Here is a 27916-nt window from a genome sequence, read left to right on the forward strand (position 1 = left end):
GGGTTTCACAGGCGGTTTTTGGATTGTTGCAGCCATAATGTTTCATCTCACAGCAGTTTTTCTAGAAAATTGTGAGCATCACAGTCTGAACCTGTGTCGCTCGTCTTCAGCTGTAGTTTCAGGTGGCGAATATAAAACGTGTCCTCGTCTTCACAACCAGGAACGAGGACGTGAGTTTGGTGACGTTCATGTACGACTCGACGCTGCTCCGACTGGTGACTGAACTAAATTACAACGAGGAGCTGATCGAGCAACATGGTTTGAATTGTATTCAGTGAACACGGCACTGACCCTCAGAGTTCACTTCAAACCATGACATGGATTTAAACGAGCGATAAAGGAAACGTACTCGGTTACAGTCAGCGTCTGCCGACATGAACTCAGTGTTTTGTCATCAGTGATCTTCTGTCTCTAATGTGTCCGTCAGAGCTGCAGAGCAGACGTCCTCGCGTCACCACAGGAAGACAAACACACTGAGGGAGGACATGACAGCCTGCAGGTGGCGCCAAATCACACAGCTGTTTTGTTTTGACGAGATTCTGACAAAACACAAATAAATAAAAGATCTACAAGCTGCCTCCAAACCATTTCTCTTATTCTCCGTCAGCTGTTGGACAGTTTTCACATTTTTGCCACAAAATGCAGCAACTGCTGACTCACATGCCAAACCTCCCCTGGATTTTTTATAATTTATCATCCATCCTGAGTTGATCCCATCACAAGTGTTCAGCTCTCAGTCCATCAGACACTCCATGTTTCTACACAAAGACAGAAAGAAGTTCATGTAGAACATTTACTGAATTTACAAGAAGGAACAAATCAGTCAGAATCAGTCAGAGACAGAGTTTCACACAGTTTATAAAGTGTCTCCAACTCAACAACTGTTTTTTAAAGGGAGTCTGGGGACTTTCTCACAACATAGGTGACAAAGAAGTAGCCTACACTGGTTTGAAGAGATTTGGTTCTGATCCGTTTGTAAGTCAGTTATCAGGCAGGTTAGCGAGGCGGTAACAGACTTCTTCAGTTTAAAGTTTCCTCTCGGAGTCGACTTCCCTCAGAACCATCAGAGTCCAGTGACACCAGTGAAACCAGCAGCAGCTCATTAGTGCGCACATGAAAGAGGCCGTCAGTGTTTTACAGCTGGAGACAGTGTGGTCTGGTGTTTACAGACACTCAGCCAGACTCCATTCAGATTTCTGTTGTTTTATCGACGTTGCTGTGATCGTCACTTCTGCTGTTACTTTGTGGTTTGTATTAATACTTCATCACACCCTGCATGTATATGTTGCTGTATGTAGGACTTTTGTTACTGGTACTCTTGAAAGAGTTCTGTTGAAGTCTTGGTGACCTGCGTTGGTTCTTCGTAGTACTCATGTTGTACTTTAGATACTTTGTTACTTTTGATTATTTGTACTTCACAGTACCCTTTGCTTGCAGTAATTGTATGTTTGTGTTTGTACTTGTTTTGGTTCTCGTTGGTACCATCGTGGTATTTGTGGTACTTCTTGTACTCTCTGTTGTCTTGTGCTCGTATTATACTGCAGTACTTTTGCAGTAGCAGGACTGCAGGTCATCTTGTGTTTGAAGTACTTCAGTACTTCAGTTAAAGTTTCTGCAGACTGTTGAGGAGCCCTTCGACTGTTTTGCCTCCTGTTCATGGTCCTCTGAGACGCTGTCCCGGCCGTCAGGAGGGACGACCGTCCTCCATGTTTGTTTGAGGCGTTTTATCCGCTCCACTCAATCAGCTGCTGTTGGACAGCCCTCCACAGGCCGAGCGGCGCTGCCAAGAATGAGCTGCATGATTCCACATGTCCAGCAGCCTTTCCCAGGAACAAACATCCCAAAGAAAACCTGGACGAGACGGACGTCCTCGCGTCCAACACAAAGTGGAAAACAGTCTGAGGAAACGTGGTGTTCTCCTCGCAGGAGGCCGTAACGAGTCATTACAGCTGATTGTTTCACGCTGCAGCGGCGCTCAGAGTTAATCAGCTAAACAAACACAGTTGAGTTCATCCATGAAACTGGCTCATGACTGCACTCCGTTAAAGGGACAGGACGTGGCTTGCTGTTTTGAAACATGATAAATCGTCTGAAAATAAGAAAAAACATTGTTTTCTGGTGTTTTGGGGCTCACATACTTTTCTCTTAGTCTTCTTTAGCTGCAGCAGGATATGTGAGTAAAACATACAGAAAATTTAATGGAGTTTGGTACAAGCATGTTAGCATGCTAACATTTTTCTAATTATCAGTAAACACAGCTGCTGATGGGAACGTGGGCTGCAACTAACGATTATATCTCTGGCAATTATTTTTACAATGAATCAATTAATTGTTCAGTCAAATGTTATAAATGCTGGTCCAAAGTGACGTCTTCAGACTTCTTTTTGTAACTGGGAGCTAATCATGCTCTATGTTTATCACTACAGTTCCCATGATGCTTTGGAAGATTGACAGGAAGTATGATGTTGCTATGGAGTCAGAGAGCTACAACTGAAGAAAACAGTGAACACACCATCTGTTTAACCGATCCAACCATTGAACTAATAACCACAACATCACCAGACTCCCTTAACAAATGTAGTGATTTTAAGAGTTGTTGAGTTAAAACAAACTTTATAAACTTTGTGAAACTCTGTCTCTGACTAATTCTTCATTATTTGTTCCTTCTTGTAAATTCAGCAAATGTTCTACATGAACTTCTTCCTGTGTTTGTGTAGAAACATGGTGTTTGTCCCAGTGATGGACGGGTCCTGGAGAAATAAAAAGGTTTATAGTTCCTGAGAAACCCTGTTGGGACTGAAACATTCTGTACTTGTTAAACTTTTAACAGTGGAGCGTGACGTCGGCTCTGAACCCCGAGAGGCCGAGGTCGGGCTGATCTGCTGTTTGGATGGCGAACATGTTCATTAAGTGTTAGTCCGCAGGCTGAGAGGGAAATTATAAAAAGAGATGGAGAGTTTGGTTTCTAAATGAGATATCCGTCTGAGAGATTATGAGAGCATGAAATCAAATCAGAGCGTGGTTCCTCCTTCAGAACACACTGAACCTTCAGACATTCAGGTCATCAACTCCTTTTCTTCCTCAAGTTGATGTTTGGTACGTTTGAAGCAGTTTGGTTTGGAGGCGGTTTCACACTCGTCAGTGAATGTTTACCATGTTCAACATCTTGCTTATTAGCATGTTAGCATGCTAATATTTGCTTATTGGCACTAAATTAAGTAAATAAGTCAGGCTGAGGCTGATGGGAATGATTTAAGCTGCAGCAGGGTATGTGAGTAAAACGTGAGGAAATTTGAATGCAGTTTGGTTGAAAGTTACGATTCCTTAACGTTGTGAAATTTACATTATTTAATATATTTTTTAATGCAGTTCTGCACTTTCTTGCCAGAATCAATCACAGATGTAATAAAAACATTTGATCGGGAGGATTTGGAGTTTAGTTCGGAGCATATGCTAATATGCTCACAATGTCAATGCTAACATGCTAACGTTTAGCAAGTCAAATGTTTATCACGTTCACCAACTTAGTTTGGACAATGTTTGATGTTTTTGCTCAAAGATTGATTGAAACGACAGGGTAGGTGAGTAAAATGTCAGAAAAAGTGAATGGAGTTTGGTGGAAGATCCCTTTAACTGCTAATTTTCTTTTTACATTTTAAAATATTTTTAGATGAACTTGTGCAGCTAATAAGCTTTTTATGCAGATTTTTATTCTCCAGGAAGAAAACCGAATGTTCTCGGCTCTAACATCCGTCTCTCTTCTTCTCTTCAGTGCGGCGTCAGAACATGAAGGTTCGGATCAACGCCACCGGCGACACCATCGTGATGAAGTTTGTGCGTCCGAGTCCGGACGTGAAGCTGGAGGGTTACATCCTGGGTTACGGCAGCAGCATGTTCTCCAAACAGTTCATCCAGCTGCCCGAGAACGGACAACCGTACGAGACTGAGATGGGTAAGACCGGCTACGGAGGCCTGAACAGGACATATCTGTATATTATTCAAACACTTTTATTTGAGGTTATTTTATTATTTAATTTTTCTTACATTTCTCACTATACACTATATTTCACTTGTGCTCTCTCCAGGTTTTCAGACTTTCCGGCAAAGTTGTTAATCGTTTAAGTCAAAACGGTCCAAAATTTGACTGGAGTTTGGTGGACAGGTCACCACCTTAAGATTCAGAAGGACTGAGATTTAATCAACACTAACTCCTCATCACTAAATGTATTTTAAGAACATGACATCTGAACTCAACCAGGTGGATTTCACTTGAAAGTTGTTTGAAACCAAAACAAAAACCTGGGAAAAAAGAACCAAAATGGGCTCAGTTGTGACCGTAATTTCAACCTGTTTTTATAAAAGAAATTCAGAGTATTTTTTGCAGAAAGGTGAAGTTTGCTTCAGTCTTATCTTTATCAGCAAGCTCAGAAGTCAAAACGCTCTAAAATTTGACTGGGGTTTGGTGGACAGATCTCAAGCACCTACCCAAATGAACGTTTGTTCTCTCACGACTGATTAAGAAGCGTTTAGTGAAACCTGTTGCAGACTGACGGTTTCTGCCTCTGTGCCCATGTGAGCGCTGAACCTCCGTGTCTAAACCTTCAGACTCGTGGGAAACTGAGTTTCTGCAGAAATACTTTGGGGAACAGCAGAACGTGAGAAGCTTTGAGCAGCAGAGGACTGTGGCAGCAGCAGCAGCAGGTGGCTCTGATCCTGTTTCTGAAGCTCGGCCAACAATTTTCCTCCCATCAGGACAGAAAACACTAAAAGCTGCGACGGCGTGACGTCTGATCGCAGCAGTTCACAGAGAACCTGCTGAAAGTCGTCCGTCAGCGCTGTCTTCTCTGCAGGCTGATGTTGTTGACTCTCCTGCAGCACCTTTAATCAGCTGTGAGAGCCTGATTACACTTCTGATGACAGCGAACAGACATTAACGTCCTTCTTTGTTTAAAATCGTCTAAATTTGGCTGAAGTTTGGTAGACAGATCACCACTTATACATACATGATGACTTGTTCTGTCTTGATATTTTATCAGCTGTGAGAGCTTCAGTTCTTCTCACATGACAGTACAGAGACATTCGCTGTGTACTGTGTTTAAAAACGGCCAAATTTGGCTGAAGTTTGGTGGGTGTTTGTGTTTGAGCTGTGAGAAGCCTTACTTTCCTGCCCTGATATGGGCACAGAAACATTGACTTTTGAGTTTAATTCTTTTGTTTTTTGGAGAGCTTCAAAATTTTTCCGACAACAGTGGAAAGATGTTTGATACGTTTAAAAATGTCCAGATTTTGGCTGAAGTTTGGTGGAATGCTTCTGGATAAGGCCGAGTCAAAAACCACAAAAAATTGGCTGAAGTTTGGTGGACAGATCAACAACAACCCAAACATTTAAAGACCGTTTCATCTTATTATTTCTTTCCATTGTTTCGTCTTTCTTTCAGTCTTCGCAGTTGTGTGTGGAGAGACATTAGCTTTTTACAATGTTTTAAAAACTTTAATTCAGCCGAAGTTTGGTGGCAGTCTTATGGATACTGTACTTTACCCCTGAAGTCAAAATACGCTAGAATTTGGCTGGAGTTTGGTGGACATATCAACAACAACGACCCAAACATTTACAGATGATTTCTTATCAGCTGAGAGGGTTTATTTTCTTTCCTGATGAGAGTTTAAAAAACATCACATTTTGTCTGGAGTTTGGTTGCAGTCTTCTGGGACGTCAAACAGTTTGGTGGACAGATCACGAACATCTAATCGTTGTATTGTGGGCTTTTCATTGATTTTTGCTTCTGGACACCATGTGACGCGCTGTGTTCAAGTGCAGCTGGGACATCCAGACATCCTGCTCTTCTATGTTGCGTTTACTTTCCGCTGTGTGTGTAAATGAAACCCAGGAGACAAATGACAAACAGACATAAACAGTTTAGTTTCAGGAGAAGTTTTAATTTAATCTCCGGCTCCTTATTTGTCGCTCGTCTCTCATCGCCGCTCCTTCTGCCCCGAGGTCACCTGTCAGTCAAACGGTGTGGGCGGGGCTGTGGTGTCAGAGCTGCTCTTAAACACTTCATGTGGTGTTTACCTTGGTGGTTAAAAGCCTTCAGCGGAGAACCATCCATCAGCAGCTCGGGAGGATCGACCGCAGTGTTGACTCTTTAAACCCGACGCTGCTCGTGGTTTCTGCCTCTCTGAGCCCAAACAGACAGTGTTTCCTCAGAGCGCAGTCACACGACGGCTTCTCACATCAAACTGTTCGTCCTGACAAGACAAGCAGGGTCCTGCTGAGAAATATGTTCATAACGTTATCACCACATGAAAAACTACAAATAAGGAACAAATTCTCTTAAACTTCAACAGAAAGAATTCAGAGGTATTCAGAACACTCCCACCAAACTTCAGCCAAAATGTGAGCTGTTTTGACTCGCTGGGGTTGAGTACTGCTGCTAATCCTAAAAAGTTTTCCAGAACCACCAAACCAAAAACATATAATTATAATATAACCTGTGAACGTTTGGGTTGTTTCTGACTCACAATGTGGAGTTCACAGGTGAAAACGTAGAAAAGAAAGAAATAATAACGATGAAATCATCCGTAAATGATGATTGGGTCGTTGTTCTCCATCTGACATCTGGGGTTGAGTACTGCTGCTAATCCTCTTCAGCGTCATCTGAAAGAATTCAAAGTTTTCCCACCAAACTTCAGCTACATTTTCACGTTTTTTAAATAACTACATGGTCAACGTGTAGATGTCGTTCATAGATAAACAAACCTGATTAATTAGGGAGCTTTTCAAGATTCAAGTCAGCGAGATTTATTCAGGAAGTCAGGTGTCATATAGAGATCATTTAGAGACAAAAATCAGCCTCAAACATTAAAGTTCCAGTAAAAGAAAACCTCCGTCGACTCCAACAAAAGGAAAGATTAAAATAAAACCGCTGGCAGCTGGTTTAACCCTCCTGACCCTCGTGACTAATGCAGCTGATAAATTTTCCACCGAGACAAAAAAAGAAAAGAAAAAGCAGAGAAAGGACGACAAACACTGCTCGGTCTCCCAGGTGACTGCAGGTGATTGATGAGGTCAGGAGGGGAAGGAGTGGGCGGGGCTTATACCCACCTGTCAGTGTGTGAAGCTTTGAGGAGCAGCAGATGAATGAAACCTCTCAGGTTCACAAAGAGACGCACAGCTCCAGGACTTTAAGAGGTTTGTCTTAAAATGCTGTAGTTTTGAATGAAGTCTGGTGTGGGATGAGATGGTGCCTTTTCTTTAGGATTTGGACATTTCCAGAAGCTTTGAACACATTAAATAAAGCAGGATGTGTTGATGAAGGCGCCACAGGAGGATGAGATGTTTGTGTTTCCTGTTTGTCGAGTCTCAAAGCTAAAGAGCTAAACTGAGTAAAAACACATTTATTCAACGTCTTTGTTGTAAAAACTTCCATAAACATACAAAATATTTCTCAAGTAACAAACAGAACGATGTAAAACTGCAGAACCAAAACGTCTTTAACTGATAATCGCCTTCAATTTAATAAATAAAAGACAAATATTGGGAAGAATCCATAGAATGACAGATTTTTACAGTGTATCCTGCTCAGTCGGTCGTCATCGTGCTCTTCCTGTTCGGCTTCACGGTTAATCCCTTTAACTGCTCGCACTTTACCCATAATGCTGCAGGGTGCCTCGCCCGTCACACCCACAAACCTTTTTCATTTATTCAAACATCATTTTCTATTAGAAGTTTCTGTCGAAGCACGTTTTATTCACAGTTACACAACTTTATTCAAACATCACGCAGAGACGAGCTGACGCAGAAATATCTGATGAAATGTAATATTTAGTATCCTGAATGAAAACAGGTTCACTTTGTGTAAAAACTCTCTGGTCTGTGGTTAAAACCAGTGAAAACTATTTTCACATCAAAAAGAAAGTTTTATCATGAAATAATCAGTAAAGTTTGGTTGTGGGTCTGTCCACCAAACCTCTGTCCTGGTTTAATAAGTGCAGGGACAGTTTAGTAACATTCAGAGTGATTATCATGAAGACTTGTCGAGTTTTCAGGCGTCTGAGGGATTTTCTGCTGAAACTCGACTCTCAGCAGAGACAAACTGTTTCAACATGTCGTCTTTGTGTTTCTCTAATCGTTCCCATGTGTTCGTCTGAACAGGGGGTCGTTTTAATGACATCATCATCGTCATCATCATCATCACGGCCGCACATTTGCAGAACAGACTGCGGCGTTCCTCACATGTTTCTGCTCTGAGCTCCCACGGGAGGAGAATGAAGGATTAGTCCTTGAGGTGGTCTCCATGAAGCAGCTGATTACATACAGACCGTTATTCTTTGTGTAACAAGGCTCCTGATGTTTTAGGTTTAAACATGCAAATGAGGCTCCCTATGTGATTATCTGCATAAACGTCCAAAACATAAATCTGAACTGAAATACATTCCTAAATGTGTAAATGTGAAAACGTGATGGAAGCAAAACAGACGAACATCTGTAAAGACCAGAAGCTCATTGGTGCCGGTGAGAGAAAAGAAGTGTCCCGATGTTTGTGAGATAAAAAGTCATAATGGAAACAACTTCCTGTTCCAGACGCTGAGCCGAAGTACCTGGTGGCCGTCCAGCCAATCCCAGTGAACGACGTGAAGAAACACTGCACAGGTACGCCAGCCGCCCACTTCCTGTTTGCTTTATGACGCTGGTGTAGAGGCCAGCAGGTGTGACTGTCCTCACCTGTGTGCACAGGGAAGGTGAACCTGGAGAAGCCGCTCCACCTGGTGATCGGCTCCGTCAGCCCCAGCGCCGTGCTGCTGTCCTGGGGAAACTACCTGAAGACGCCCTACGAGGGCGACGTCATGAACGAGTGCCTGGAGGACGGGTGAGAAAACAAGTACAGATGATCAGAATGATGTGAGCTCTGTCACAACTGTTTCACTGCAACACTGTGGACGTCCTCAGGGAGAGACGGACCATCAGAGACAGTTCTGACCAGTTTGATTCGTCGCCCCTCCTTCTGCCTCTTCCCTCGGCAGGTTTCTGACTTTTTAGAAGAGGCTTCAGCCTGTGTAGTTTGTCTGAGGCACTGTGAGGCCTTCTCACCGACGTGTCAGGCAGGAACAAGGGCATTTGGCAACAGTGGTGAAAAAAACCTGCCTTTAACAGGCAGAACCCTCGAGCAGAACCGGACTCAAAGGTGGGCGGCCGGTTGGGTTGAGAGGGAGAGAAATGTGTTTCTCTGCACTTCATCATGATGAATGCTTCGACTGTGTTTGAGTCGTGCTGAGTGATGTTAAACCGGCTGGCCTCTCTTTTCCATCGGCTGTCGCCTCCAAGAATCCCTTTCTTTTTCCGTCCCTGTGAGACGAGCTGGAGGAGCCGTCGGAAAGCTTGAGCCGGGCGTCCGCTGCCACTCTGGCCGTCGTATTAAAGCTCCTCGTGAGCAGAGTTTGGCCGCTGCCTCTGAAAAACACGACATGAGGGAGTGAAAGTGGAGATCGGCCGCGCTGCTCGCCAGAGTTAACAACACCTAATGAGAGGCTGTTTCCACGCTGAGGTCACGGCGGCCACAGACAAACCACACAGGCCGAGGGCTCCATGTTGGTCTGTCGTGTGTTTGTTGTCAGTGTGGAGCGAGTGTTCGGGGTTAGCGCGCCGCGGAGCGCCAACTGTAGCAACAAACCAAACGGAGGTGTTGGTCAGGGAAACTTTGATGAGTTCATTTCTTTCGTCTGCAGTTTGAGGTCATTTATCAGCTTCATCATGCCTCCCGCCATGATGGCTACCGGTTGGTTGGTTGGTTTGTCAGCAGGATTAAACAGAAACTACTGACCAGATTTTTACCAATCTTGGATGGAGGATGGGTCTCGGCCCAGAATAGACCTCATTAACTTTTTGTGCTGATCCAGGTAAAGGGACGGATCCAGGAAATTGTTGAATAATGATCGTATGTTGATGAACAAAATCAAGCCTGTTTAGGTGGCTGGTATCTATGAGGGAGGACAAAAGAGACTGTTGGGCGTTGGTGGAGGTATGCACTCTACTGAGTGCCATCCCAGTTTTGTGACAGGCGTCCATTCAAACCAGAAAAGTAAACTCACTTGGACTAATTCTGGCTTTGTTGGTTCCCCTCCATCCACCTTCTCGCTGTTAACCTGTGATTGCTGCTCTCCTGCCTTCAGGTTCTACACCATCCGCTACAGGGAGAGGAACAGGAAGTGGATCTATCAGACCTGCCCCACCAGCGACACCGTCATCGACAACCTGAAACCCAACACGCCCTACGAGTTCGGTGTCCGGTCCAACAAGGACGACCGCACCGGCATGTGGAGCAAACCGGTCATCCACAACACCAACATGGGCAGTAAGGAGTAACTTTTTATTAAATTACTGAGTCATTGATGAATTAATTTAGGATAGATAATAATAATATTTTGGTCTGGATTCACAGATAAGAACGCACAGAAGCCGTACAAGCTGCGTAATCCTCTCGCCAAGCCGCTGGTATGTAGCCTGCAGCCTGCAAATGTCATGTTAATGCACCCATGGAATGTAACTGAGTACATTTACTCAAGTACTGTACTTTAGTACAATTTGAGATAGTTATAATGTAACGTGTGGTATGAAACATGTGTGTGGTGTGAAACGTGTGTGGTGTGAAACATGTGTGTGGTGTGAAACATGTGTGTGGTGTGAAACATGTGTGGTATGAAACATGTGTGTGGTGTGAAACATGTGTGTGGTGTGAAACATGTGTGGTGTGAAACGTGTGTGGTGTGAAACATGTGTGTGGTATGAAACATGTGTGTGGTGTGAAACATGTGTGTGGTGTGAAACATGTGTGGTGTGAAACGTGTGTGTGGTGTGAAACATGTGTGGTGTGAAACGTGTGTGGTGACGTAAATCTCGGGTTGATGTTTAGAGGTAAAGGGGTCAAAGGTCGAGCTTGTCTGCACACGTCCTCATCTCGTTAGTGGATCTATGGAGGTCGTGGCTGCCAAACCTGAAATGACACAATTTATAATTTTTTTGCATTTACGTGATTGAAGGTTTAATGATGATATTTTATTTCATTGAATTAAAAAAGTTAGATTTTAATTTCCAAATAAATTCTAGTGAAGTCGAATTCATTTAATTTAATGAAGAAAAGTTCAGCCCAACCCAGCCGGTCCAGGCAGACGTCCGCCCACCATTGAGTCTGGTTCTGCTCGAGGTTTCTTCCTGTTCATGGCAGTTTTTTCTCTCCTCTGCAGCCAAGTGCTGCTCACGGGGGACGTGTCGGCCTCTGTTACGGTTTAGACCTGCTCCATCTGCAAAGTGTCATGAGACGACTTTTGTTGTGAATTATCGGCGTACAAATAAAGATTGATTGAGTTCATGTACAAAACTATCCGTCCCTCTTGAGACCACTAATAGGTTGAATATGTAAAATATTAACAAAACGGCCGACTGTCTCCAACCATTCACTCCACCAGTAGCTGCCTGAGGACAGAATCTGAAGCGGTGCATGCTGGGAGTATCTTCTTTGATTGTGTTTATTTGATTATTTTTAAGGTCATTTAAGTCGCAGAATCCTGAAGTTGATATTTTGTCTTGCAGAAGCCTCTCGGCCCTCACGCTCTGTTCCCTCCTCGTCTCGGTGAGTTCAGCCGTCTCTTTAACTTCTTACAGTCAGTGAACCTGTTGAGGCAGCGATGGTTTCTGCTCCGTCATTAGTGCTGCCTCACATTATTCAAGGAATCTGTTTATTAGCTGTGCAGGTATGTACAGTTGTTTCATGTGGACTAGTGTGTGTAATCCACCTCCACCTGTTCCCAGAGGAGACCATAATAATAGAGATGAGAGAAGCGGTGACGGCGTCACTGCAGGTTCAGGCTGGTTTAAAGTCTGCAGGAGGAAGGACAGAAGATTTCACAGAAAAGCAAATCTTAGATCGAATATGCAAATGTTCTTTCAGGATTTAGTGAAAGTGAGTCCTCAGACAGCTTCTTTAGTCTGATCAAGTGTCCGACAACACAAAGATATTCACACTGCGATCATATGAATCAGGAAGAGAAGCCAATTCAAACATTTAGAAACTGTAAACGGAGACTGATCTGAGATTTTATGGATTAACTGACCTGCAGTGTGAATAAAAAATATAAAAATGTTCATAGATTGTGAAGCAGGAGGAGCTGCCGTTCCTAGAAGGTACAACTTAAGACGTAGCTGTGATTAATATAAACGTCATTTTTCATTAAATTAAGAAGGAAAGCAACTGTTTTTGATTTTCTGATTTAGGATCGTGTATCAAATGAACGAATGAAAGATGGACTCATTTTAAATCTAAGTAAAGTTTTAATTAGAAGCTTTTTAAGCTGCGTGTACTTGAGAGTAGATAATGACAGCTGTTCCTTCAATAAGAAGTTTGTGGTTTTCTTTCCTGTGTCGTGTCGACTCGTTTGCAGCTCTGCACAACAGGACTCGAGGTTCTCCTCTGCTCAAAAACCCGGCTTTCCCCGGAGCTCCTCGCACTTCCTTTGGTGATTATTTCTTCTTCTCTCCTCCACACACACATCATCTCCTCTTATACGTTTTATTCTTCCACTCAGGGCTGCAGAGACGCCTCAAAAGCTTCACAGTCGGGTTCGACCGATTAAAAAAACTGAGCCTCAAAAACTGCTGATTAATGTGAAAACTGAAAGTGAGTGAGTGATGTATGCTACGAGTGTTAGCAAAAAAATTGGACTGTCCAAAGTTGTGTGTTACCTCGCTGAGCAAAATGATCTCCAAGTGACGTCATTACAGGTTCTGAAAAGTTTTTACAGTGTAATTTTAAACTGAGTCACAGACGTCTTAAGAACTTCCTCCGGTTCAAATGAAAGGTTTTATGACGGAGAAATGAGGCGTGTTCTTTACCAGGAGAGCTACTTATCAGCTTTATTAAATACCATGTTTTGGTCCCAGGTCGGATGACCCACACATGATTTTTCTACGTTTAAGATTGTGAGTACATGGAGTGTACGAACCCCGATCAGTTGACCGAATCTTTGCTGCTAATTCTGTTCTGCAAAGTCTCCAAATCTCATTGAAGGTTAAAGTGCGACTCAAGAACAAAACTTCCAACAACGCCAGTTTGGTTCAAAGTGCACCGTAAGACATTAAAAGGGAAATCTATAAAAGTCTATAATTAAAACTCACCCGCGATTTAGTTTTCAAGCTTCACTCACTCACTGTTTGTTAAGAACAGATTTTACAATTTGTGGCAAAAACTGTTTTTTTTTTTCGTATTGAAATTTGTGTTATCCATTTCAGAGGCCACATCCGTCCAACCCGACCTCTGAAGCTGCTTCTTTCCAAACAAATCCATCATTTATTTCTACTTTCACCACTTTCACATTTACTTCCTTTAAACCAAACATATTATTTCCCACAGCTCCGCCTGAGAGCCACCAGGAAACGTTACCTCTGCCCGGCTTCGCTGAGCCCAAATGGCCTCACGAGTCACTCGGTAACAAGAAAAGACGCTCTTATTTATTTATTTTTAATCATCCAGCTTTATTCGCAGCCTGTCTTTACCTGCTTCGGCTGAGCCCAGTGATGCACCTGGGAAGGGGAGGGGTCTGGGACCATGCAGCTGTTATGATTGGCTGCATGCTAGCATGCCTTGAGCGCAGTTAGAAAGTCGATACGAAGCGTGGAGATGATGTCACTGGAGGTCAGGTGCTACGAGTAAGTTCACTTTGCCCCGCCCACCCTGAGTGCAGCTGTACACTATGCTGCTAAAGGTCATGTTACTGCTGCATTTGTGCACCTGAAGCCGTCAGTTTACTTCTTCTGCTTTTCTTCTTTCACACACTTCAGTTTTCCTTTTATCTGTGTTTTCTACCTTTTCCGTAACCTCAAGATCTGTCCAGTCTTTAACAGCTCAATATCAGATGTTCTTTAGAAAAACTTGATGATGATGTGACTGCTCACAAGTCCATCTGTGGCTGGCAAGCTAACTGCTAACATACTGGTTATCTAGTAAACAAGTTGTGCTAGCCAGCTAACTCAACACAAGCAGTAAAATCAGTTTATTAAAATGGCAACAAAGGGTTTTTATAAAACTGCAAATTCCTCATGAAAACAGATTGTTTTTATTGTTATTTCTTAAAGTTTTAGCATCTTTTTCTATAGATTTTCTCAATTAAACTTTTAATTGAAGCCAATTTTCAAATTTGCGAGAAGTATCTTTGGAAAGTTATCCAACAACATTTATGATTAGGTTCAGTGGATTTAAGCAACATTATGTCCAAACAACACCAGCCAATGAGAGGCTGTTCAAGAGGTAGATCAAATAGGATATTTTACCTGTAGATCGTCTTGGATTTCAGCGAATTCAGTATTATTCAGAGAAACTGAGACTCTATCTTTAAATCTGTTCTTTCCTCTGTCTGTCTGTCTGTCTGTCTGTCTGTCTGTCTGTCTGTCTGTCCTCACCGTGGCTGCTTCATGAAGTCATTGCCATGTTCAATCAGTCTGCATGACAGGACTGCATGTCAGCCAGTTCAGACGCAGACGTTGTTGGATTTTCCCACCAGGGAAAGACAACACAAGTCGTTCTGCAAAACTCCCAAGCTCCCGTCCCCTCTGTACAATGTCTTCTCGACTTTTCTGTATTTCTATGAGGTACAAGATGATGGGAACAAAACCTTATCCTTTGGACATTTGTTTGCTAATTAGAGATTCTTGTTTTGAAAGTAGGACTGGGTGTGATTGTGTCGATACGATACCAGAGTTTAGGCCAAATATCAAAACAACATGTTCTAGAGACATTACTGTGAGCAATTTAAGAAGTGCTTTGCTTAAAAAAGATACAGTCCAAAATCACGAACGCAAGATGCATCCATGCATTATGCCCTGAGAATAACCAACCAATCAACCAACAAACTGACCAATCGACTGATAGACCGACTGACCAACCAACAGGTAAAATGGACACAAAACAAGACCTTCCTGGTGGAGGTAACAAGCAGTGTTCATGTTTCAAAAAATCCGACCCTTGTCATTGGACATTTAATGCCAATTTTTGGCACAGTTATACTTCAGGACACGTGTTGATACCCAGTCTTACTTGAGAGAAAGTTGACAGAAAAATATAAAGACATGTATCTGGTGACTTTCATTTGTCCAACAGTGTTGGAGATGATGACATGAATCAAAATGCATGTCTGTTTAAGCACAGTACAGTATGTCCAACGTCATTCAACCCAAAACTAAAATTTGGTGTCTAAAATCAACCTAGAGGATCAGATTCCCATGATCAGTGTACCTCTCTCCTGTCTCACCCCAGACAAAGGAAACACTCTTAGAAACGACTCCAACCGACCGGCGGATCATCCTCCGGCCCTCCCCCAACTCCTGCCCACCAAAGCCCCTCCTGCCACTGCCACTTCCACTGCCTCCCCCCTCCTTAAATTACCCTCCAATGCCGACTCACGTCAGGGGCAGACTACTAAGGCACCCACTAAGGCACCCGAGAAGCCTTTTAACCCTGCTGGTAATTTCACCTCCCAACTTCCCTTTTTTTTTTTTTTTTTACTATGTTTGTTAAATAATCGCCAGGTTTTGTGTCAGAAATCAGTTGGCTGGGCTGCAAAGCGCCGACTGAGACAGAAGACAGTTAAAATGAGTTCAGTGATAATTGAGGGAATACTACTGTATCTCCAACAGGCTGTCTGTGTGACCTCCATGGAAATAAGTGTGTCATCTGCAAACAATTACACTTTAAAGACCAAGCTGCTGTCAATTAACTGATGTTTTACATTTTATATGTGGCTCTCAAAAAGCCAAACCTTTCTTTTGAAAGTGCCATCTAGTTTCCTTAACGGTGGAGTAATGGGGTAAAGATCGTTTTTTGATCACATTTAAAATACATTGTGGCTTTGAGGACCCTAACAATTAATGGACAAATCAGTCTTTTAAGTTTAACAGACTCGATGTGCAACCTCCATGAAGAGGTTTATATGGTCTGCTGTTGGCAGCTGACTGCTGTTTTATATTTGGAGCTTAAAAACTGAAGCTCTTAAAATGCAAAGCTTTTTTTGCAGAGTTGAATTTGTCCTGTCTAACTTAGGGAAGTATCACCTCCTTTGCACGGTTTACATTATGTGTTGGTTTTTTTTAAAATCTTTTTGTACAGTGTTAAATAATGCTTTGATATTCGAAAGACACTTCAATGACAAAAAATGTTTAATGAAAAATTTTTTTAATGAAAAGCCTCATGAGACATACATTTTTACAGTATATGTCCTCTGTAGGACGTAAACATAAGTAAGACGTCTGCAAAAAGAATTAAAAGTCTGTGCTCAATTTATCATCATTCCATCATTTTATGCATCCAAACTGAATGATTTGTTCAGTCACAATAAAAATAATGACATTTTTGTTAGTGAGATAGATCTTTGTGACATAAATTAACGTCCTCTAGTACAAACACGAAAATAAGAGTCTCATCTGCAAAGAATTAGAATTTACAGGCAGTGCTATGGTCAGCGAACACTTGTTTCAGATTTTGAAATGAAAAAAATCCTGTTTTCAAATATGCCAAAATTTTCATTGAAAAACTGGAGGTTTCCATATTCAACTCCTAATTTCTCATCATACCTTCTATTTATACCTCTGTATAGAGTTGAAATGGTGATTTGGTGATTTTTCACTGATTTGTTCAATCACAATGAAAATATGTTTGTGTTTAACATATTTTCAAAACAACTATCTTGTTAGTGAGACAGATCCTTGTGACTTTAACGGACTCCCACTGGGATCTCTTTCTCAAAAATGAGAGTATTATCTGCAAAGAGTTGAATATTATTAATCTTACTCTTTACTGCTTTAAACTTTTTCAAGGTCTGTTGTTATAAAAATACTATTTTTCATTTCCGTTTTAATTCAACAGGTTGTGGACCATCTCTTAAACCAACAACTGTCGGGTCTTTGTAGCGTTAAACCTTCTCTTTCCCACACAGCTTTCGGCAAATCCCGGGACAGATCGTCGCTGCTGAGATCGGCTCTGGCCAATGAGAGAGCCAAAACTAACAACTGGGGTAATAATGACCTCACGAAACGCCTCCTGTAACTTGCAATCGATGGCAGTCATGCTCTCTCTGTCTGTCTGCTGTTAATCTGCAACCATCTTGTTCCCTCGAGCTTCCAGATAAATTGCAGTGTTGAAGTTTTTGTCCACAGGAATGGCTGCTCGCTCCAGGATCTAAACCCATTCCATCCAACATGGCCTCCAATGTTTGCATGCAGCACACAATCTTACAATCATGGTTGCATCATCAAAACTCATCAGCAGCTTAAATGACTGTGGTTTCCTTTTCATGATTCCATCAAACTCATTACTTAGTCAAATTACATTGACTTGAAATGGTCATTAGACTTCCATCACTAACATCACCGCTCAGGGCTGCTGCAAGCTCACTTGACTGGCAACTCAGACAGATCAGATCGTAACTCAGGCAACTGTTTTTGATCTTTTAGGTCAAGGCGGCAAAAGAAACCCCTCTCCATCACTGCCTTTGCAGCCTTACAACCCGGCAGCTACCTCGGTGGTCAGATCCATGAGGCCTGCATCGAGAAACCCCCTCTTTCCCTTCTCTAATGGCTTCAGACAACCACACTCTTCCTCTAGATCCAGTAACTCATCCCCAACCTCTGGGATACTCGGGGGTAATCCTCCTGTTTCTTCACCCCTCTTTACTTTCTTACATTATCTTCAATGTGCATTACCTCCAAATCCTGGAAGGGTTGGAAGGAAAACATTTGTTGTCTTAGATTCTTATTTGTGACTCAAATTACTAATTTCATGTGCTTTATATAAAGTTTATAATTCTGTGAATTACTAATTAAGTTTGTATAAGTTTCATGGACGAAAAACATGTGATTTGGTACACTTACAATTAATTCATTCAAATATGTTTTATATTTGAATGAATATTTAAGTCAGCACTATTGAGAACGTTTTTTAAGTTTATTAGAAACTCCTGATAGCACTTCACTTTACAGGTTCGCAAACTTCATGGTAAGTTGGTGGTAATTATAAAGTAACATTAGAAATTTTGAAAATGACACCAACATGATTTAATAATAATCTTCTGCTATTTTCAAGTAATCAGTTAATAAATAGCTGGAAATTTCTTTGATACATTTTCAAGAATCTTCCAACTAGTTTCTGTCCAACTTCTACCATTCAGTAAACTTAAGTACATAATATTAATTAGTAATTTGAAGGAACAATTTATCAGAAACTTTCCTTCCGACTCTATCCAGACTTTGCAGAGCACAGATATCATATTATCCGTGGTGGTTTCTGATTGGCCGTGTTTTGACCGGCCTCAGTTCGTCAGTCTGATTGGGCGAAGCTGACTTTAAGGTTTTAGATTAGTTTAAAGTTGACATCACTGGTACCTGGTTCTGTTTTTGATGATTTGCTGCAATATTCCTTTAATTTCACAGGGCAGGTTGATTTTGTCTCTCCACTGTGGCTCACATCTCACAGAGTCACTTCTGTTTTCAACACTTACTGTTTTTGCCTTTTGTTTGCTGATTGATGAGCTTTCAAACCCACTTTGTGTCAGTTAACTGTGACCTGCCAAATGGACCTCACACCTGAACAACTTAACGACCACTTTAAGCTTCTTTACCTTAAGTTTCAAAAGTTCATTTCAGGTTAATAATCAGAAAATAAACCAGACTCAGTATCAAAGTCTTTCAATTTAAATTCCAGTATTAAAAACCTGTTCACAGGATGAAACATTCATCATGTTTCTGACAGCGACATCAGGGAGTGAATTATAAAGATTAATCTGTATTCAGTTGTATATTTGATGGTTTTAATTTTTAGTGGATTATAGCAGTATTTCTGAGAAGCAGGAAGTCATCTTTTTCATTAATCAGTCTGCTGTGGTAACAGCTGTTGCTAACAAAATTTACTCCCAGTTTACTTTTTGTGTTTCAAAATAAAACGAGGACTCAAAGTCAGAAGGAATCTGTTCGGGGGATTTTGGGGACAAAAATTCTAAAAATGATAAATCCACATTTCCAAATCCACAAACCATCTTGAAAAATGTTGCTTCACTGAAGAAAGATGTTTCTCCTTCAAGCTCATGATGTTTTACAAAAAGTTTGTTCAAAGTCGACTGACTGGTGCAGTCAGAGACGTTCCCTCAGGTCTTGAGTGGTTGTTCTGGTGTCGGGTTCAGTTTTCAGAGACACTTTCTTTTCCCTTCGTAACACTCGCTTTTCTCCCAACAGTAAACGGACAGCACCACCGGGGCCTTTCCCCACCTAAACCCGCCTTATGGTCCCGACCTCGACTGGGTAAAAAAGACCTCGTTTTGTGTCCCATCATTAACCCTTCAGTCGCTTTTGCAGCATCTTCACCCCCACCGCAGCTCATATTGGTGTTTTTGTCTCCATCCATTTTGTTTATTAATACTTTCATGTTCATTCATTCATCCATCCATTGGTCTGTCCGTCCATGTCGCCTTCTGTCCGACGTGTTTGTTGTCTCAACGTGAGCTTCTGCAGGTTCTTCTGGCTCGGACTTCTTCAAATAATCAAGTGGATGTTGGAGATGGAGCTTGATTATTTGAGTTGGTTACATAAGTCCAGTAACAGCAGCAAACTATGTCACTCTGTGTTCCATGTGCTGGTGCTGGTGCTGGTGCTGGTGGGGGTTTGAACGTCTGGGTTTTGGGTTGTTTTCTCAGAGACTTTCACTGAGACCTGTTGGGTGTCTCGGTCTGATGACCACGTAAAGATCACTGATTGTTACAGCATAATATAAAAGGAAAACAACGTTGAGTTATTATTATTTACCTTAGAAACAGAAGTTTGACAAAACAGAAGCGTTTTCTCGAACTCTGTTTTTATGACGAGGTGGAGTTTAAAGGCAGAGGAATTCAGATCAAAGACTCTGGAAATAGACACCTGTTCAATTTACCCGTTTCCAGTTAGCAGCCTGGCAAAACATCCGTAAGAATCCCAGTCTGAGCTAGAAACCCTGATCTTGGCAGAGTAAAGCAGCCGGCTGTATTCCCACTCGAAATCCTGCAAACCAAGATGGCTGCTCTGTGGACTTGTTGCTTCAGTGTTTGTATGCACAAAATACAGCATGATGTATTGTTATCCACTGGATTTGCTAACAGTGGCTAACAATTGCTAACTGGGTTACCTTGACACCATTCCCAGCTCCAACTTCCGAGATATCAGATATCAGATCACTTCTCAGGTCAACAGAAGTGATCGGTGACAACGCAGCCAAGCCGGGAGCGTGTGACCACTTTTCGTTAGCCGTGCTAACTGTGTTAATGTCATTAAACAGAGCCAGCTGAGATGCTTGTTAGCACCAGTGCTAGCTCGGCCACTTTCATTCATGATGTGAGCGAGCTGCTGTATCGACTCAGCTAGCCCCAGTTTGATTCATGTTAGCATTAGCTAGAATCGAGTCAACGTGGTAAAGGGCTTTACTTGTTTTGTCTGAAGCCTCTTCAACGTTTTGAGTCCGACCACCGCTGATCGCCTTCTTATTGCAATGAAAAACATCTTAATTTCAGGTGTAAATGAGGTTGAAACTGATTCCTGAGATAATTTGATCAAATAATTCCTGGTCCTGATCGATATTGTGCATGTCGAGGTGTGCATGGTCGTGCAGCGGGCATGAGCTGTTTTTTGGTGTCTTCCATTGGTCTGTTGTCTTCTGTATGTCACCATCTTCACAGGGTTGATCCAGAACATTTTGGCAGGAAAACAGTGGAATGCTTGTTTAGTTTAAGACGAGCTTTGAGTTTGTGAGACCTCAGTTTTAATCGCAGTGCCTCTCCTGCTGCAGTGAACAACTCGTTACTGGAGGACAAGAAGTCTGAATTTCCTGATGTGTTCGGCCGATTGAGTCCCACCACTGGAGAGCGGTTTTATGGTTGGTAAAGGCATGAGTTTCGCCTGACGCTGACTGTTGCTTTAATTAAACCGCCAACACTGCATGATTTGGTCGTGTCAGATGTTTCAAGGATTTGAAAATGCCGTTCATCAGCTTGAAAGCTTTGGCCAGGAGCTTCAGCGGAGCCTGTTTTTTGGAAAGAATGTGCTCCTCCGGTCGTTAGCTTACTTTGCAGAGCTTTGTGCTTTTTCACGCCGCAGAAACTGAAAGAAGAAACTGTTTCTGATGACCCCGTCCTGTTTAAATGCTCCACATGCTTCAGCCTTTGCTTCCTGCTTGACTGCGAGCATTGAAAGCGCGATGAGCTTCAGACATGATGCTGTGTTTAGAAAAGCCTCACGCAACCAGGACAGCATGGCGTGCATCGAGCCGTTCTCCTCCGAATGTGGAAACCGCTGTTTGCTTTTTATTGCAGGATTGTTTGTGTGTGAAAAGAGAAAATCATACCAATATTTATTTCATTTAATCTGGCACTGTAATCACGAGGCACTGCTGAACATGGACTGTAATTACAGCACAGTTTCCACCATGACTTCCCAGGATAAAGTGCATCTAATGGTTCATGTTTTGTTGACTCTTAATTTATGTCCAACTGTTCAAGAATAATAGAAGCTCTTCTGAGAAAGCAAAGAGCTCTGCAGGCAGTCTGGCGTCTGCTCGTCCTTCGTACATATTTACATGTAACTGATTGAGAGGAATGTGTCTGTATTGTTTCATGTTCAGAGCTAAAAAGTTTCAGGACTCCACCATCTTTCATGTTTCTGGCTTTGCATTTGTTCCATTTAGTTTTGGATCTGGCTCAAGTCCTTGATTGTGAGGAATCTTGGCGTCTCCTGAAATGAGGGGGGTGGGGGTGTAATTGGCTGCAGGTTCTGGACTTCAGTCCGTGGTGGATTTTTACAAAAACACACACGAATTACACGGGATTGTTCATGTTTTCAGGTTCGTTTGGCATTTGGAAACGGGTATCGAGTTCTGCTGTAGAAAAAAAAGCAGATTTTCCAGGAGATTAGAGAGTACCAAGGTAGAACAAGTCGCTGGTAGAGCTTCACTCTTTGCCTTTTTTAGACACAGCAGGCGAAACAGGAATCTGATCTGTAGCAGACTTTTCTGTTCTTGTTAACAAGTTCTGACTGTACGGTGATAAAGGAGTGTTCCACTGTTTTCCATTAAATACACCTTTCAATGGGTGAAACCTTCTTTAAGTTGTCTTGTAGATGTTTTTCTGGGCTTATTGGAGGTCAAAAAACTGTGAGAAGCAGCTGGTAGAGTATAAAAACGAATAAATGTAGAGAACATTTTTTATTTACTGTTTGTTCCAGGATCCCCGGCTCGTCCATCCATTACCATCAACAAGAAAACGAACTTGGTGGGGAAACCAGGAGAAACAGGTCAGAAATGAAGAGTGATGTCTGTTTTACAACACAAGTCTACTTTTACTTGAACATAAATAATTATCCCTCATCATCAACATGTTTTCCATCAGACAAAGTGAACAACTTCAAGCTGACCGACAAGCTGCCGATCCTGAAACCAAAAGTCCCTCCAGCGACTGCCAAGCCGACCAAACAGGAGCGGAAACAGACCACAACAACGGCACCGCCAACACCTGGTATGAAGGTTCACACTCCATCACCCCTTACGTTACGTTAGCATGCCAGCTCACTAGATAAAATAATTATCTGCATACAAAATCCTGCTGACAAACTGACCAACTGACCCACACCAAACAACCGACACATTTTGACGCATGACGTCTATCAAATTTATGTTGTCAAACAAAACCTCTATTTTATTCTCGATAAGGAAACAGACAGTAGTGAAAACTCTTACCGTCTGTTCTGTCGAAGCTCAAAATTGAAAGCTTGTTTCAATCTTTAGATGTAAAATCAAAATGTTACGTTCTGAAACTTTGTCTTCGTGCTTCTTTGTTCAGCCGGTCGGCAGGAGACCTGGGAGGACTCCGAGCTGTTTAAATCACAGCCAACCTCTGACGTTGACGCCTTGGGAAAGAAACGTTACGTTGGTAAGTCGACAGTGTTTCTGCTTCAAAATGAATCTGAAAACTTGTAACTTGATGAGGAAAAGGCTTCAAACATGAACTAATCGATTCCCTCTTCCTCCCAAAGCGCCTCATGTCGTCTATCAAACGGGCAAGAAGCCGGACGAGCCTTGTTCCATCACCTCCTCCCTCAACTACTTCCCCGAAGATGAACCTGGCGAGGCAAACGTGACGGCTCCTCCCAGGTCGCCGCCCTCCAACCTCACTGTGGTGACGGTCGAGGGATGCCCATCTTTCGTCATCCTGGACTGGGAGAAGACTGATAATGACACCACCGGTACGAAGCCATAAGCTCAAAGATGTTTGTGGAAGAGCATCTTCTGTTCTGGAGTCGTATGTCATGATTCTGATGATCAGGACTCTGTTGTCCTCTCCTCAGAGTACGAAGTCATCTCCACCGCTAAAGGACCTGACGGCGAGCAGGTTTCCATCCTGACTACCAACCAGACTCACACCGCCGTGGAGAACCTCAAACCTGAGAGCAGGTAAGAGGCCATGAAACTCACCTTCACATGCGCCCAGAGCTCCAGTCAGCAAGTCGACCAGGTCCCCACCAGATCTGGAGTATTTGCAGATTAATTTTGTCTTTGGGTTGTTTTGCAACCCTAAAAACTTCTAATTTAAAGTTACTTACAAGAGAAAGATTAAAAAAACATGTTACATTAAAGTGAAAGCAGTAGATTCAGAGTCCTTCACACAGGACGTCTGCTGCACCTCCTCAGACACTTTTCTTCCCGTGAGCGTTCAGTCTGACAAAATGTCGGCCGCTTCCCGCTCACACGGCCGCGCTGCCTTCAGCTGTCCAAACAAGCCGAGGCAGCCGAGCAATTACTGAGTCGAGCGGAGCGTCGCGGACAGACGTCCAGAGAGTAAAAACAAGCCGAGTCTGTCCGTCACGCTCACTGAGGTTTTAATGAGCCTGGATATGGGAAAACTATTTGGTGTGAAGGAAGTCTGGCACGTGTGGACGACTCGACCAAAAGCACAGAGCTGCGAGCTGAAGGGAAGAAAAATGTGACATTCGAGGTCTAGAAACACTCTTTAACACAAAATACCATCTGGACGGAGCGAGTATTCAGAGGAGACTGAATAAATGTTTGATTCCACAAAAGTTCCCTCTAATTTTCCTTTAATATCTTTCTGTCTGTTTGTAGTTACGAGTTCAAGGTGAAGCCGAAGAACGAGCTGGGTGAAGGTCCTCTCAGTGAGCCGGTGTCCTTCAGCACAGAGTCCGGTACAGTCACTGCTTCGACCAGTACCCCCTCACTGACAGAACTGAAGCTGCGACAGTCTGACAGCTGATTAGAGAAATTAAACGGCTTCCAGGACGCTGTTTTGATGCCATCTCGTCAGGTTTTAGATGGATGTTGAGTGATTGAAGAGACACAAGGGGGTTTCTAAACCTCTTCATTATTATTTCATATTATTCCATATAAAAGGAACTTGTAGTTTAAATGTGAGCAACTGGTAAAACATTTGAGAAAATAAGTGACGACCACAAAAAAACAGGTTTAAGTCTAAGTTTAAGTTTAAGACTACATCACAAGAGAGGATTATTGGTTTAAAAGTTGTTAAACATCGTACGTTTCATTCACTGGCTGTTTCAGGGTGAGTTCTGTAGTCGAGTGTTGTTAAAGTGTCTTCTCTCGTCCTTCCTGTCTTCAGCGGACCCGCGGGTGAGCGAGAACGTCTCAGGTGAGACTAATTAACGCCTCCGTGTTGAATATGTGATGTGAGTCGTCTGTGCGGCGTCCTCATCCTTCCCTGTCTCCGCAGGAAAAGACGCCATCTGGACTCAGTTCCCCTTCAAGACGGACTCGTACTCCGACTGCCACGGCAAGCAGTACGTGAAGAGGACCTGGTACCGCAAGTTTGTCGGCGTCCAGCTGTGCAACTCGCTCAGGTACAAGATCTACCTGAGCGACTCGCTCAACGGTGAGTTCAGTTTGAATTCTTTTTCCTCGTTTAGTTTGTTTTCAGCTCCGTTCTGATTCGTCTTTGTTCATTTCACCGTGAAGGTAAATTCCACAACATCGGGGATCAGACCGGCTTCGGTGAGGATCACTGTCAGTTCGTCGATTCGTTCCTGGATGGAAGAACCGGCAGGCAGCTCAGAGCCGACCAGCTACCGTCCAGACCCGGTAAACACTTTACTTCATCCACTCCTGACACGAGTTTAAAGAGGCTTTTCTCAGCGGTGGTTGTTCTGGCGTCTAATCCCAAAACAGTTTGAGTGAAATGTCAGATCCTACAACAAAACTAGAATGAGAAACTAAAAATGATGAATTTAAAACATGCTGGTTGAGTCAAACTTGACACCTGATTTTTATCTTTTATTGAAAACATAATTTAATCTTTGTCTCATTTTAGTCACCTGGCGCCGGGTAGAATCAGCTTCAGTCCAGTGTAAAGACTGAATCTTAACTTCAGGCGAGCAGCTAAACTATCAGAGAAAAATCAAACACGTCGAGGGAAACATCCGACTGACAATAACAAAGTGATTTGGTTTAGCTTTACTGTTAGCATGCTAAACCAGTAACGTTAGCTAGTGTTTGTCACAGTTGTGTTTTTGTCTTTCTGTGATGGGATAAAGGCGTCATCTAATATTTTAGGACACATTTTAAATAAACATTTTATCAATTTCAAATCTTCGCAGCCTTGGTCCTGACCCTAACAGCAACAGTCTGATTCACATTCTGCGTATTGCACCTTTAAAAAGACATTTCTACAGAGGCATTGCAAACTCTTTCCCTCCGGCTCCTCAGTGGACGCCTTCTGTACCTTCCACAATGACGTCTTTTGCGTATGTTCAGCTCAGTGAGAACAAAAACTTTCTTTCTGCTCCAGGTTTCTACCGAGCCGTCCGTCAGGAGCCCGTCCACTTCGGCCAGATAGGAGGACACTCCCACGTCAACTACGTGTCATGGTACGAGTGCGGGACGCCCATCCCTGGCAAATGGTGAACAGACTGAGTCGTTCTCGGAGACGCCCAGGAGAGGAGTCGTCGGCGACTGCAGCAGGGGTCCTTACAAACCTGCCTGACCTCTTACCCAGTGCTGTAAAAACATGTACAGGACATACTCGTCAGGGAATTAGTAACGAGAGAGCATTTTTTAAAAATATGTAATAGCAAATGTGCCTCGTCTTTACTATTTATCAAGCAACAAGGCTAAACTGGTAGAAGAGCAGGAGGATACGTGGAGCTGCTCTCCGCAGTGTGGGCGGGTCGCAGACTCACGCTAAGATATATTTTATTTTGTGTTAAGATAATGGGAAGCTGGCTCCCTGGAATACTATTTTCATAACTTGAGATGTTATTTATCAAAAGGTCTTTGGTTACATTTCTTCACGAGGTCCAACAGGTGAGAATTCACAGGATGTTTTCAGGACGTGACGCTTCTGCTGCTCCTCTGGTGTAAATGTTCAACAGTTTGTCTGTTTTTTAAGGTACAACCGTGAAGAGACGCGCTAACTCGACTGCATCCTGCTTCTGACCAGTAAAACCAGTCTTCTACTGGTAAACAAGCAGATTAGTGTCTAGAAGCGCTGCTCCATGTGGAGAAGATGAACTTTTCTGCCTCATGCATGTACATGTTCTGCCTGATCAAAAACACAATTTACAGACTACAGTAATAATTATCGAACGTCTTCAGCGATGTGTTGTTCTGCTCCACTGACAAAAATGTCAAAAGTTTGGACTCCAGGCAAACGAAACCTTGAATTTAAGTTAAGATTCAAAAGCAGCATCAGTGCTTGAAATCAGTTCCACATCAGACGCCAGATGTGTCGGCCGAACACGTCTCGCACCAACGCGAGCTGCCTCTGCTCGCCGGCCGGAGGCTCCTTCACTTGCAATTTGCACAACAGAAATGTATTTATATGTATATGGAGAGGATGTATTTGTTCAATACATTTTTGCAGATGCATATCAATCACCACCGTTTTTCTTTTCTTTCGCTGTACTATAATGTGCTCTTCGTCTTCTTGCATCATGCTAAAGCAGGGTGAGATGCTAACGATGTAGCCTGATAGCTAGCAGTCGGGGGTAATGAAAAGATAATCTGCTTTTAAACAGCTTCTTTCTTTATTTTACCAACTACGTCTGCTGCAGGAGCAAACAGCTTTAGTTGTTGCCTCGGTAGCGCTAGCTCTGTTAGCAACCATCAAACTGCGCCTTGTGTTTCGATGAAGTAACTAAGAAACGTCTCTCTGTTGTTTTCATTGTACGTTGCGTCGTAACATCAACAGAAAAGATTTTACCAACTTTCTTTGAGTTACAGAAGAATAATGGTCAGTTAGAAACATAGTACATTTATGTAAAATTTGTCCTTAAAGGAAATTTATGAATCATAGAGAGGCTGTTTTCTCATTCTGAAATATTCGCATTTCACCAGAAATATCTGATTTAAAAAAAAAATACAATTTAAGAACAGCTAAAGCAGGGTTAGCCCGGAGTTTTGGAAATATAAATTTACAGAATGCTAAAGTGACATTAGATGGGTTCAGAAATACATTTTCCGACCCGCTGAGTGAGCGATATGTCTGTGAAATGTAGTCCTGTATTGGGGCTATACGCTAAGGTGCTAATCTTGCTGTTCAAAACTATTTTCTTTGCATGTGGCTGCCGTTAATCTTCCGTCCTGACTCTTAATTTGTGAAACATTTAAAGCAGTATTGTTGAGCACAACTAAAGCAGGGTTAGCTCGGCTAGCATATAGCAATGTCCAGTTGTTTCCGTGGTGCTGCTCTGACACGTCAGTCTCTCTGGCATCTGTGAAATTAATAATGGGAAGAAACAAACTCACAGATTGTTAGATAATCTTGGTTTAATGTCAGATGGGTGTGAAATGATGAACTTTGTCGACAGATGTGAGGCTGAAATGTCAGTTGAATGTAGTCC

At 42.6% G+C, this 27916-nt stretch overlaps 1 protein-coding gene across 1 annotated transcript in view; it reads left to right on the forward strand.

The window, feature by feature from the left end:
- LOC141020373 (target of Nesh-SH3-like) overlaps window positions 1–25979 on the forward strand; it is a 28195-nt gene extending 2216 nt beyond the window's left edge. The window contains exons 2-24 of the mRNA XM_073495424.1: window positions 3773–3952; window positions 8585–8653; window positions 8738–8870; window positions 10171–10352; window positions 10440–10492; window positions 11588–11627; window positions 12436–12510; window positions 13404–13445; window positions 15300–15509; window positions 16978–17055; window positions 17495–17650; window positions 18789–18800; window positions 19268–19333; window positions 22277–22345; window positions 22441–22566; window positions 22891–22980; window positions 23084–23293; window positions 23396–23501; window positions 24171–24250; window positions 24682–24711; window positions 24793–24951; window positions 25035–25157; window positions 25864–25979. Of these exons, the coding sequence (XP_073351525.1) occupies window positions 3773–3952; window positions 8585–8653; window positions 8738–8870; window positions 10171–10352; window positions 10440–10492; window positions 11588–11627; window positions 12436–12510; window positions 13404–13445; window positions 15300–15509; window positions 16978–17055; window positions 17495–17650; window positions 18789–18800; window positions 19268–19333; window positions 22277–22345; window positions 22441–22566; window positions 22891–22980; window positions 23084–23293; window positions 23396–23501; window positions 24171–24250; window positions 24682–24711; window positions 24793–24951; window positions 25035–25157; window positions 25864–25979 (2405 nt within the window). The remainder of the gene's footprint in view (window positions 1–3772; window positions 3953–8584; window positions 8654–8737; window positions 8871–10170; window positions 10353–10439; window positions 10493–11587; window positions 11628–12435; window positions 12511–13403; window positions 13446–15299; window positions 15510–16977; window positions 17056–17494; window positions 17651–18788; window positions 18801–19267; window positions 19334–22276; window positions 22346–22440; window positions 22567–22890; window positions 22981–23083; window positions 23294–23395; window positions 23502–24170; window positions 24251–24681; window positions 24712–24792; window positions 24952–25034; window positions 25158–25863) is intronic.
- Window positions 25980–27916: the final 1937 nt, after the last annotated feature.

This window comes from Pagrus major, chromosome 24 (genome assembly GCF_040436345.1).
Source record: "Pagrus major chromosome 24, Pma_NU_1.0".
NCBI lineage: Eukaryota > Metazoa > Chordata > Actinopteri > Spariformes > Sparidae > Pagrus > Pagrus major.